At 36.3% G+C, this 11,695-nt stretch overlaps 2 protein-coding genes across 8 annotated transcripts; both read left to right on the forward strand.

Moving 5' to 3' along the window:
• Positions 1-237: 237 nt before the first annotated feature.
• On the forward strand, positions 238-7,718 carry LOC107639202 (pentatricopeptide repeat-containing protein At4g17616-like). Of its 7 annotated transcripts, XM_016342661.3 has the most exons (4): positions 668-1,041; positions 3,556-3,646; positions 4,924-5,323; positions 5,528-7,718. In XM_016342661.3, exon 4 carries the CDS (start codon positions 5,568-5,570, stop codon positions 7,617-7,619), a length of 2,052 nt encoding a protein of 683 aa, XP_016198147.1. In that variant the 5' UTR covers positions 668-1,041; positions 3,556-3,646; positions 4,924-5,323; positions 5,528-5,567; the 3' UTR covers positions 7,620-7,718. The 7 variants fall into 7 exon arrangements, with proteins under 7 accessions (XP_088340156.1, XP_088340157.1, XP_020976672.1 ...); XM_088484030.1 differs by having other exon boundaries at positions 238-1,041; positions 4,148-7,718; XM_088484031.1 differs by having other exon boundaries at positions 371-1,041; positions 4,924-7,718.
• A 419-nt stretch (positions 7,719-8,137) lies between these two features.
• LOC107636316 (uncharacterized) lies at positions 8,138-10,613 on the forward strand. The gene is made up of 3 exons (XM_088484033.1): positions 8,138-8,518; positions 8,763-9,319; positions 10,102-10,613. Exons 1-3 carry the CDS (start codon positions 8,218-8,220, stop codon positions 10,360-10,362), a joined length of 1,119 nt encoding a protein of 372 aa, XP_088340159.1. The 5' UTR covers positions 8,138-8,217; the 3' UTR covers positions 10,363-10,613.
• The last annotated feature ends 1,082 nt before the right edge of the window (positions 10,614-11,695 follow it).

The following is an 11,695-nucleotide window of genomic DNA, read 5'->3' on the forward strand; positions in this document are numbered from 1 at the left end:
TTTCATATTATATATATTAGTGCTGCAGTTGCTGCTTTAGTTTCGAATTTATTTTTTAAATGGATGCTATATTGGTGTTTTATACAAATATGAATTAGAAGGAAGAAATACTAATACGGATCAAGACATTTTTGTCGGACTAAAAAGATATTTTGGTGGGACGAAAACAGATAATTTCACTCGGACGAAATTGGTGCACAGCTTTGAATATCACTCTATATTTTTCACAATGGTTTTAAAAAGGGTATTTCACCCGAATAAAATAATTGCTAATGAACTTTCCAACTTATAAATATTTCTAGTGCACAAGAGCCGAACAATCATTTCTGGAATCGAACTACTATAACTAAATCTACATTTCTTTAGTCTTGGTTCTAACCAGCAAGCCGGCCTAAATTAAGCCAAGATTCATCCTCTCTTTCAACGACCTCCATCTCCTCCAAATCCCTAATCTGCTCTGACAGCCCCACCCCAGTCTCTCTGGCAAACACACTTCTTTCTCCAACATCACTCCTACAATGTTCTGAAAATCGAACCAGACCGGTTGGTCAGACCGGTTCAACCACGAACCGGCAACATTAACGATCCGGTCAGGCCGTTGTTTAGAAAACCGGTGAAAAACGGAAGCTCCTTCGTTTCTTTCTCCCTTTCTCCCTTTCTTTCTTTCATTCAGAAAGAAATCACACAAACCCAGCCAAAAAACCCTAGCACTGTGAGCCTACACCACCGCCGCAAGGAGTGGCATACTGCCGCCGTCCGTCTTCAACCCGTGTTCGCTGTCACCGATCGTGGCTGCTTCCTCGAGCTCGGCGTCCGTCGTCTTTGTCTGCTCAGCCGCGCTTCCGTCGCCGTTTTGTTTGCCGTTCACGTTCGCGTCACGTTCGCGTCTTCGTTCAGCTGTCGTCTTCGTTCGCGTTCTTCGCCGTTCACCGTTCGAGCTAGCATTCGCGTTCGTTTGGAAGCCACGTTGCTCTGCTTCAAACTCTGCGACCAACCCGCGCGCTCCACCTAGCCGTCGAACTGCTCTCTTTTGTCGCCGCCGTGAGTTCCCTAAACCCGCCACCAGACAATACACTCACACGACACCAATACTCTGCTTCAAACTCTGCAACTTCTGATTTCTATTACAATAAGTAACTATTTGATTTGGTAGTGGTTTGGATTTTTCCATAGACTGAATTAAAGTTACAATAGTTATGTTCTCTTCTCTATCACATTGATATTAAGCTTTGAATTCTCTTATTTCATTTTAATTTTACCACAATCAACATGTTTGATGAAATGCTTTAACCATATTTCTGGTTGGTTTTATAATTTCTAGCTTTTAGAAATTTAGTAAGTGATTGCATGTGAAATAAGAATAATTGGATCTTAGTAATTAGGAAATTTTAGCTGCACAAATAGCATCTTTGCAGAAAACATATTAGCATGATGATTCCACTTGCATTAGTGTTCTTCCGGTAAATTTTAACAGTTATTGTGAACTTGTTAATTTGCTAATTGTTCTTGTGGTGTTGTTCTGTTGTTCTTCTGTTACTTTTAATTTGTTTTGTTTCTGTTGTGATTTTCTGTTCTTGATTTAAGCTGTGATTGAAGGTTCTTTGATTTGGGTATTCTTCACTTTCCTTTAAGCTTAGCTTTTAATTCTTTGGGCATACAGTATCAAATCATTGTTTTCAGCAATGGTGTTTTTTAGATTTTATTTTTAGGTTGCTTTGTTTTAAATGTTCCTATTGTTGTTGTTGTGTTTTTTGCTGTGATTTAAATGTTCTTTTGATTCTTTTTTTTTTTTTTTTTGAATGCCCAGTCAGTACTTGGTTGATTGGTTTTGCTCACTGATTGTATTTGATAATAAATTTTAAATTGATAACTCTATATTCTGTAGTTAAATTTTATTAAAGTTTCTTGAATTTGCACTGACTATGTTATTGATTCAATGTTCCTTCATTGCTTTTTTTTTGTTGTTAATCATTGTGATGAGCTTTGTTAAAATTGGGTTGAAATCTGTTAATCTTTCTTCATTTTTCACTGTTCTAACTTCTGTTCTTATTAAAAAATTTGCAATTGGTGATCTTTTGATTTATTATATGCTTCATGTTTTCATTGTTCTGTTCTTATGAAGAAAAAATTTGCAATTAGTGATTGTATGATTCATGTTTTGATTGTTCTGTTGTATAAAAAAAATTCTGTTTTCATTGTTTGGTTGTTATTTTATGACAATTCTTGATCTCCGCCGACTTGCTATCCCTCCTCCGTGTTGGATTCTTTTTGTTTCAGGCTTTGTTGTGTTTTTGTTTCAGCCTCTGTTGTGTGTTTGTTTCAGGCTCTGTTGTGTGTTTATTGTGCAACACTATCATTTTTTGTTTTACTTTTTGACTTAGCTACATTAAGACAATATTCTCTATCTTTAACTTGTGCATTGTAATTCAATCCAAGCTATTTTTAATGGAAGTATAATTATGTTAACTATCAACAAATTTGCAGCAAGTTATTGCATATTTTGATGATTAACTATGTTTAGTTTGTGATATTTTATGTAGGGTTTTAAATTTGAAAAATATTTAGGATGTTTATTTATAATTTATTTATTATTTTATTATGGAACGGTTTTTCTAGTTGAATCACGGTTAGACCGGTTGGATCAGTAAACCAGTGAACCAGTGACTAGAGCGGTTTGATGACCGGTCCGGTTTTTAGAACCTTGCGTCCTATCTCTTCTCTGCGGCTGCTGCTATGTCTTCTCTCTCTCGCCGCCTTTGTCAGTTCTCTCCATATCTTGATTTCTTATTCAATACTGATGACTTGATCTCTTAAGAATATGCATTAGTTCAAGTTTTTATATTTTTATTTTATTAGATTAGTTCTGGTTTTTCCTCTTTATTGGGTGAAAATACAGTGTGTGAGTAAGCTTCATTAAATTCAGGGAGAGCTCTTTAATAGCCGTAATTTGCTTGTGTATGATTAAACCTTGTTACTTTATGAAAAAATGAACCAATTAACATTCTGGACCGTTAATTTGCTTTTGTTTTGCTTGTGATTTGAATTTAATTAAAGACAAATGGAAGGAGATAGGACTCAGTTTGCTTCTGTTTTGCTTGCCATTTAGGTTCACTAATCCATTCTCATCAAACACAATGTAGTAAGTGCCTTGCATATGATTGTTCAAAGTTAAATTGCAATGACTAACACCACCTACTGCTACTATGAATTCAGACCAAGAAAGGAATTAGAGTAATTATAGGCCCATGAAAGCATGGATTAGGGAACTAGGAATTAATGTGAGTTGAATTTTCTGATAAAGAATAATGAGAGTTGAAATTGTTTACAGCAGAGCTACTGTTAGATTAATTACGGGCACATGAAAGCATGGATTAGGGAGCATGATTGAATTCAATGTTCTAGATGAATTCAAACCATAAAGTCTGGAACTTTTATTTTGCGAATCTCAACTTCCTATGGATGAGCTTGAGGTTTTCATGCCTTTATCATCACTGACATATATGATGGAGCTTATATCATGATGAACTTGATGACTTAACATCTGGTTTTGTGCAGGAAAAATAAAGATTGGTAACTGCATGAGAAAAGACTGGCCAAATGAAATAGTAAGGCATGTTTAAAGTTGACTCTGCGGACAGACCCTAAGGTAAATTATATAATTTCTAATAATATGTGTGCGCTCATTGAATTTGCTGTAGTTGGAACTGTAATAATTGGTTCATATGGAGCTCCCTTGTCTGTCATAGACACATTTTAGTTCCCTAAGCTAATCCTTAGCATTGCTTTAAGCCTTTAGATAGTAATGCTACTGGCTTTGGATATTGTTATTACATTTTATCTGAGTTATCCTTGTTAAAATTTTTGACATAATCTTTGAAGTTAGTGGTTCCTTTGACATTCATGGTTTTTTGAAAAATAAACAAATAACAAATAAATAAAGGAAAAGAAGGGAATGTGCTGCATTGTTGTTTTGGACTATTGTAGTGGGCTTGTTCTGTTTTAGTCATGCTTGCCCAACCCAAGTAAGAAAAAATATATATCAAAGGGTATGTGTGCTCTTGGTTTTAGTTTAAGTCACATATATATCACCAACAACTTGGGGAGAGAGAGTTTGATAATGAGACGAATGTGGGCTTCTGACACAAAGAGGGGGAGCGAAGGGAGATGGAGAGAGGAGACTGGGGAGAGAGAGAGAGAGGAAAGGTGGCTCCATGAAACTTGCCACCACCATGGTTCGTTCATTTAGATCTTTCGGAGACTCACCAACTATGGAAGACAGCAACCTCATGTCCGGTGGCGGCTCAGATGAAGTAACCATTGGTGAAGTTGTGCCCCCTTCTCTTCCCTTCTCTTTGCTCCTATTATCTTCTTCCACTGTTTTTTCAGTTTTCTTCTTTCTTCTTTATTCTTGCTTTTAACATGATGTGATTATGCAAGTCACATAGCATCGGTTTTCAATTCTCTCTTATTGTATTTATTTTCTGTAATGTTTGTGAATTGAAACGTTGCAGAGACGACTGTGTATACCCAATATGTGTTGTCACTGTGTAAATGACAATGGAGTGTTTGTGTGTGATAATTGTGATGGTTGGGTAAATGAAAGTGTGTAAATGACAATGAAGTGTTTGCATGTGATAATGGTGATGCTAGGGTACATGTAAAATATTTGATGTAGAAAAAATAAGTAACAGTAAAGGAGGAGTGAATTGGATTCTTTTCCTCAAAAGAAAGTTTTGCTCTTCTGTTGAGTGATCACTGTTTTATATAGATAAAAGTTTGCATCAATGATGCATATGTAGGGGAGAAGATTTTCAACAATAGATTGTCCAAATTTCAAACACACTTATTCATTCTTTGAATTTACATTTATTCTCTTTGAACTAGGTGCTTTAATTAACTTTTGAAATTTCCATATGTCACCAGCACATGGTAAGACTTTGGGGACTTACACCTTTTATCACATTTGGTGACTTTCCAACGCCAATATTTAAAGCACATGCAGACAAATGAGACCAATTCCTATAGCTATAGGAAGCAAACAAAAGCATCAGGAAGAAGGATATAGTGACATGTGGAGCTATATGCTGGATTTAAAGGAAATAAAAATAAAAATAAAAATGATCAAAAAGAAAAAGAAAAGTGAAACTAGATGGCGCAAACAGCGGGAACTTTTGGGCCCAGATACTATTAGTTTTCTAATCCAACTCTGCTTCCACTTGTTCTCTGTCTCACCCCACCAGCGATCTCGTCACTCCTTCATCTCTCAGCCTTGAGCAATTGAGCCTTCAGGCCTTCACCATCGCTGTTGTCGTTAGTTCTGCAGGTGGCATTCGTCCCTCAGCCATCATAGCCTCACTTTCTTCCTGTATATTTTATTTTATTTTTGGCAGTATGAGGCTTAGTTGCCTAATTCTAATTGTGTATAATGAGAATAATGGATTATGTAATTGTTGCTTCTAAAATTGTTATTTATTTAATTGATAATATCTCTTTTATTTTGTAACTTCTTACTCTCTTGGGACTGCAGTTGTGTATGCATCAAGCTCATTAGGTACAGGCATCCTGGAATGGTTCTTCCTTTCACAAGATACATTCCATTGCACAACCGTTTGGTCAGAAGGGCTTCAACTTTGCAGAGATTTTTTCCTGGGCATTTCAATCCCATTTTGCAAAAAATTTCCACTTCTAGTAGTAGTGACTGTGAAAGATTACCATGGGAACGTTCTACCCAAGCAATTCTACTAGGGAAGCTCAAAACTGCTTTGAGAAACCATCAGATGCATGAAGGATGGGAATCCTTTCAGGATTTTAGGACACTGTATGGGTACCCTGAGGTTCAGTTGCTAAACCAGCTCATTGTTCAGTTGTCTTATTCATCTAATCATTCTTGGACGAGAAAAGCTTTTGATTTGGTTTTGCAGGTGGTTAAAGAGGAGAATAATTCTGGTTTGGTTCATGTTGATACGTTAACCAAACTTGCACTTTCTTTGGCAAGGTTGCAAATGTCAACCTCTGCAGCGGTGATTCTTAGATTGATGCTGGATAAGGGGTGTGTGCCCCCTATGCATTTGTTGTGCTTGGTCTTCTTGCACCTTGTGAAGACAGAGATTGGAGCATATATTGCATGTAATTATTTGTCTCAGGTTTGTGACTTTTACATTTGCTTGAAGGATAAAAAGGCTCAATCTGCGGATGTGGTTAAGCCAGATGCATCAATCTTTTGCCTTGTTCTTGATGCTTGTGTGAGGTTTAATTTACCCTTGAAGGGCTTGTTGCTGATTGAATTAGTGGCACTAACTGGGACAGTGGTTGATGCACACACTGTTGTAATAGTTTCACAGATTCTAGAGATGAATGGTTTAAGAGATGAAATAAGGGAATTAAAAGATCACATTGATAGTGTGTCAGCTGCTTTCATTCGCCTCTATCGACAATTCTATGATAGTTTGTTGAGCTTGCACTTCAAGTTTAATGACATTGATGCTGCTGCTAAGCTTGTTTTTGATATGAATAGTTCACATAATCGTCATGATAATAAAGAAAATAGGAAAGATCTTCAAAAGCCTTGCTCTATTGCAATTGGATCGCGTAACCTTAGGGCTGGACTAAAGATACATATTGAGCCTGAGCTGCTGCAGAATGATTCTGTTGTTAAACCTGAAGGTAGACAAGACCTGATCTTTTATAGGGGTCAAAAACTTGTTCTCAGCAACAGAGCACTGGCAAAATTCATTACCGGTTACAAGAAAGATGGGAGGATTAGTGAACTTTCAAAGCTTTTACTTAGCGTTCAAGAGGAACTATATTCAGTAGCAGGATCTAGTTTGTGTTCTGATGCAATTGGTGCTTGCATTCACTTTGGATGGCTTGAATCTGCTCATGACATTTTGGATGATGCAGAGGCTGCTGGATCTCCATTGGACTGGGATACATATATGTTACTCTTGTCAGCATATCGTAGGCGCAGAATGCAAAGAGTAGCAAATGCACTGCTAAAACAAATGACAAGGGTTCATTTGGATAAAGAATTGGCTGATGATACTATCCACGAACACTTTCATTGTGTGGAAACATCAGATTCACTTGTTAAATCGAATTTGGTCGTCACCTTGGTTCAAATATTGAAAGATGAAGATCGGATTTTTCCTTTGGTGTATGAGTTTAATTCTTCCATCCACTTCTTTTGCATGGCGAGAATGATGGAAGATGCACTAAAGGTGTATAGAAGAATGGTTGAAATGAACATTCAGCCCACTATTCAGACTTTTGCTTATCTGCTACGTGGATATTCATCTCTTGGTATGTATCGCGAGATCACAATCTTGTGGGGAGAGATCAAGAGATTCATGAAGGGTTGTGGTTTTCCGGCAAATAGAGATCTATACGAGTTACTACTAATAAACTTTCTTCGCGGTGGATACTTTGAGCGAGTGATGGAAGTCATTGGCCATATGAGAGACCAAAACATGTATGCTGATAAGTTGATGTATAAAGTTGAGTTCTTAAGACTTCACAAAAATCTTTATAAGAGTTTAAAAGCATCAGATGCAAGAACAGAAGCACAACTCAAAAGGCTTGAGCATGTTCAGGAGTTTAGGAAATGGGTGGGTATAGTTTGAGTTTTCCAATAAATATCCATCTGTCATGGTGTACTTTTTGTAGTATTATTCATTAATCCTATCAATCATCAAATGGATCCGTCATTTGATCTTTGCTCATTGATCATAGAATCACAGCTGCTGTTCTTTGCCGAGAAATGCAATTATGTTGCCAATTTCAACCTTTGTAGATGAAATCATTTTTATGGTTGACGATGTTTGAACTATTATTGCACTACCATTGGGGATTTTCCTTGACGGCAAAGCTTATATCGAAGGGATTTATGAACACATGCATTAGAACTTTAGTGATTTAATGCATGTAAATTGATTTAATTATGTAACTACATCACGTGGAGTATCAATGGAAAATTTTCAGTGGTCTTTATTTGCTAACCAGAATCCAAAGCTTCTCTCTTTTTGGAGTTCAAAGTATCCTTTTTTGGGTCATGAAGACCGAAGTATCTTCAATCCAACCCAACTAAACTACATGAGGAAGCCCATAACATAAAGATAAGAGTGTATAAGACCCAAAAAATGGAAAAGAATATGTATGTGAGAGGCTAAGGCCCAAGTTTTCAAAACGGGCCAAGTTAAGGTGGCCCATGAGCATGAGAAGATGGCAGATACAACAAACATTCAGTTCCATGGCAAAAAAAAAAAAAAACACTTTTTCATTTGTCATCAACATTCAAGATTCATCCGCCGAGCAAGGAGACAGAGAGAAACAGAGATGGAAGAGCAGAAAGAGAAGAAGAAGCAGGTGATGAGTTCGGAAGCGATGGAGAAAATATCGGAGAGGCTATCGTGTTTGGAGAACCTGTACTTCCCACGCGCCCTCCAATCCACCGCCACTCTCCCTTCCCAGCGCAAGCAAATCTTCCGCGACCTTCTCTCCAGAGACGTTCCTCTCTTCTTAGGTATCTAATTCTAAACCCTTACTCTTCTCCATCAACGAAGTTCAGCATCAGAGGTGTTGTAATGTCTTGTTATTTATTTATTTTGATTGGACACTTTCTTGCAACTTTAGGTATATATCGAGAGTGAATATAGAAATGAATTCAAAGTTGATTATGCTTGCTTTTGAGAAAACAATGGAGTTAGGGTTTTCTTGTTAACTTATTACTGTATCCTTAGTAAGGTTATAATCTGTGTTTGTACTAGAACGATATGGTTCTGAGCTTATTAGCGATGAGCTGGGAGAGTTTGATTCCATGAAAGACGACTATGAGGTTAATTGGCATCTAAAGAGGCTTAGGAGCATAATGAGCCCAACTTCGGAGGAGTTGAGGATGCGGTCAGTGACCGTGAAGAACCGAAGGCGGGCTTACTTGGATAAATTGGTGTATGATGGGCATTACTTCTCCGAAGACGCCATGAGGGAAAGGGAGCCTTACCTGCACCATGAATATGTTGGGAAGTTTCAGGACCAGAGCAGCAGGGGCATGGCTAGGCCCGGGGAGCGCTGGTCTGAGACTTTAATGAGACGATGTGAGGAAGCTGAGCTGGTTGCCAAGATTAGAGGGGAGCAGCAGAGGATGGGTGTGCCCGAAAGGGACTGGGTCGGTAATGAGGGGTTTCAAGAAGAGGAAGAGGAAGAGGAAGAGGAAGAAGAGGAGGAGGAGGAGGAGGAGGAGAAGGAGGAGGAGGAGGAGGAGGAGAAGAAGAAGGAGCGGAATGAAGAAAGGAAAAAAGATGGAAGCAACACACAGTCTGCTGAGGTACTTTTCTTTAAACTTTCTTAACCTGTTTCAATGCAAGTTTGCTTTGTTTAATTCTATTTTTGGTGTTGTCTATCAGGATAATCTTGCAACACCTTGCTTATGATATTGTTAGGTTTTAATTTGTAAGCTTATTATATAGTCTTTATGCTCAGCTCGGTTAAGGAGTTATGTGTTGTATTTGATCTAGAAGCATGAGCATTCTGGTACTTTGGTGACAATGTTTCTTAATGTGTACTTTACTTGTATTTGGATATTCTGCTAAATAACTGTATTTGAATTGGGACACTGCATCATCTGTATTCATGGTCAGGGGTTCAGGACAGTTTTTGTTTGGCTGTTCTCTCTAAATAAGAGGGATATGATATGTATTAATGTATGCCTGTGGCAAGCAGCAATAACATATGCATCATATATTTGCATGCCGAGATTTAATTGACCAAGAACAAGAAATTGTGTGGGGCAAAGAAATGGCAAATTAAATTTTAGGATACCATCTAGTTCAACTATGTTCTCCAGCTTCTTCAAGTTGGTTTTCGACCATGTTATGAATTAGATTCAACAGATGAGTTTGAAGTGATTAGTTACATAATCTTATCCAATTCTTATACACAATCTCAACTGCACACCACCATTTATAATTGACTGTCTTGCATAATCTACTCTTGTAGCTTACACATGCAAAATCACTGTATGCATGTTAATATCGAAAACTTTGGTTGTAGAAAACTATGACTATGTTTTTGGACTTAAAACAATTTCATTTGTTTTTGCTCTAGCAGAGACACTTAAGTCAACCCGATATAAGTGATGATGGTGTTGCTTCCGATCCAGCCAGAGAGAGTCAGGAATCATCTCTATCCGCAGAAGAGCTGGAAGACCGCATGAACCAATTTACGTACATTATGCAGCAGAAGTTCTTATTAGGGGAAGATCATGAACATCTGGATTACACTAAGATAGATAATGATGAGACCCTTGATGATCACTGGATGAGGGAAGCCAATATTGATGCGGAGGAGAGATACTTTGCTGATGATTAAACACTAAGCATCTTAACTTTGTATCAGGGAATCAGATGTGTAGATATTGCATAATCTTTGGTAGAGATTTTGTTTTCTGGTAAGAACATCTCACCTTGGTGTCTGTGTATATAAGTATATTTAACTAGATGTGTGTTTTCAATATTATAGCTGAGACAGTTCTACACATATCAAATTTCCTTTGCTATTTTAATGCAAGGATTTTGTAGTTTACTCGTGGAATATGAATCATCTGCAACATGTTTTGGCCATTGTGTTGAATCATCGTGGAGTTTTTAAATTATATTTGTTATTTGTCAATCATTAATCACAGTATAAGATATGGAGTTAACAGTGACATCTGTCACTTCATATCAACAATGAATTCTTCGAAAAACATTTTGAATATTGAACTACATCCGTAACAAACTATTGTGTCTATTCCAAAACATTATGTATAAGATATTATATATTTAACAAATTAATGTGATTTGTAGTTTTAAAAAATAATATTTTAATTTGATTTAATTACTCTGTTGGTTTTTATAATTTTACTAAATTTTTAATTAGATTTTTATATTTTTTTTCTTTTCAATTGAGTTTCTACCCTGCTTTTAATTTTGTAACTAAGTCCTTTTTATATCAAAAATGTTAAAATTAACAGAATTTTTTTCCCAAAATGCATGTGGTAAAAAATCTAATGAGGTTTTTAATTATGAATATTTTTAATTTGCAAAACACTTGGAAGGATTTAATTATAAAATTAAAAACAATGTAGGAATCCAATTGAAAGAGAAAAAAGTATAAAAATCTAGTTAAAAATTTAGTGAAATTATAAAGATTAATGAAGCAATTAAACTTTTTAATTTCAATATAATCTCTCGCATAAGATATGGAGAATAAGGCTAGTTTATACTATAAAAATGAGACTATACTGTGGTAAGTTTAAATAATGAATATATAATTTGAAAAAAAAAAAGTTTTTTGGCATTACATACTCATAAATCTTAATTTCTTTCCAATTCATTGTGTTTATCTTAGGTTAATAATTGTAGAGAATTATATACTTACATTTTTTTCACCTTGGGTAACATTTTCTGTATCTGAATTCTTGAACAAGGTAAAAAAAAAAAATAGTCAATTTACTCTCTACACTTGGCCATTACATTTCTCCTAAAGATCATATTAAGGCAATCTGTGAGAGCTTTTCCGGATGAGTTTTCTTCTGTTACTACAACAGTTCGAGCAAAACTAGAAATTTACACAGTTGAAGAAGTTGAAGCTCTTCTCATACCACATGAGGATATGCTTGAAAAGTTTAAAAACACTTCGCTTGGTGTAGCTCAGTACATTA

The sequence above is a fragment of the Arachis ipaensis genome, chromosome B4, assembly GCF_059453495.1.
Source record: "Arachis ipaensis isolate K30076 ecotype BB chromosome B4, ASM5945349v1, whole genome shotgun sequence".
Classification (NCBI taxonomy): Eukaryota; Viridiplantae; Streptophyta; class Magnoliopsida; order Fabales; family Fabaceae; genus Arachis; species Arachis ipaensis.

What these genes read in the sequence shown, in the direction of transcription:
- LOC107636316 (XM_088484033.1), top strand. Translation starts at nt 8,218, where the DNA reads ATGGCAGATACAACAAACATTCAGTTCCATGGCAAAAAAAAAAAAAAA. An exon ending in AGACGTTCCTCTCTTCTTAG is followed by an intron (nt 8,519 to 8,762) that starts GTATCTAATTCT and finishes TGTTTGTACTAG; the next exon opens with AACGATATGGTTCTGAGCTT. An exon ending in GCAACACACAGTCTGCTGAG is followed by an intron (nt 9,320 to 10,101) that starts GTACTTTTCTTT and finishes TTGCTCTAGCAG; the next exon opens with AGACACTTAAGTCAACCCGA.
- LOC107639202 (XM_088484030.1), top strand. Translation starts at nt 5,568, where the DNA reads ATGGTTCTTCCTTTCACAAGATACATTCCATTGCACAACCGTTTGGTC.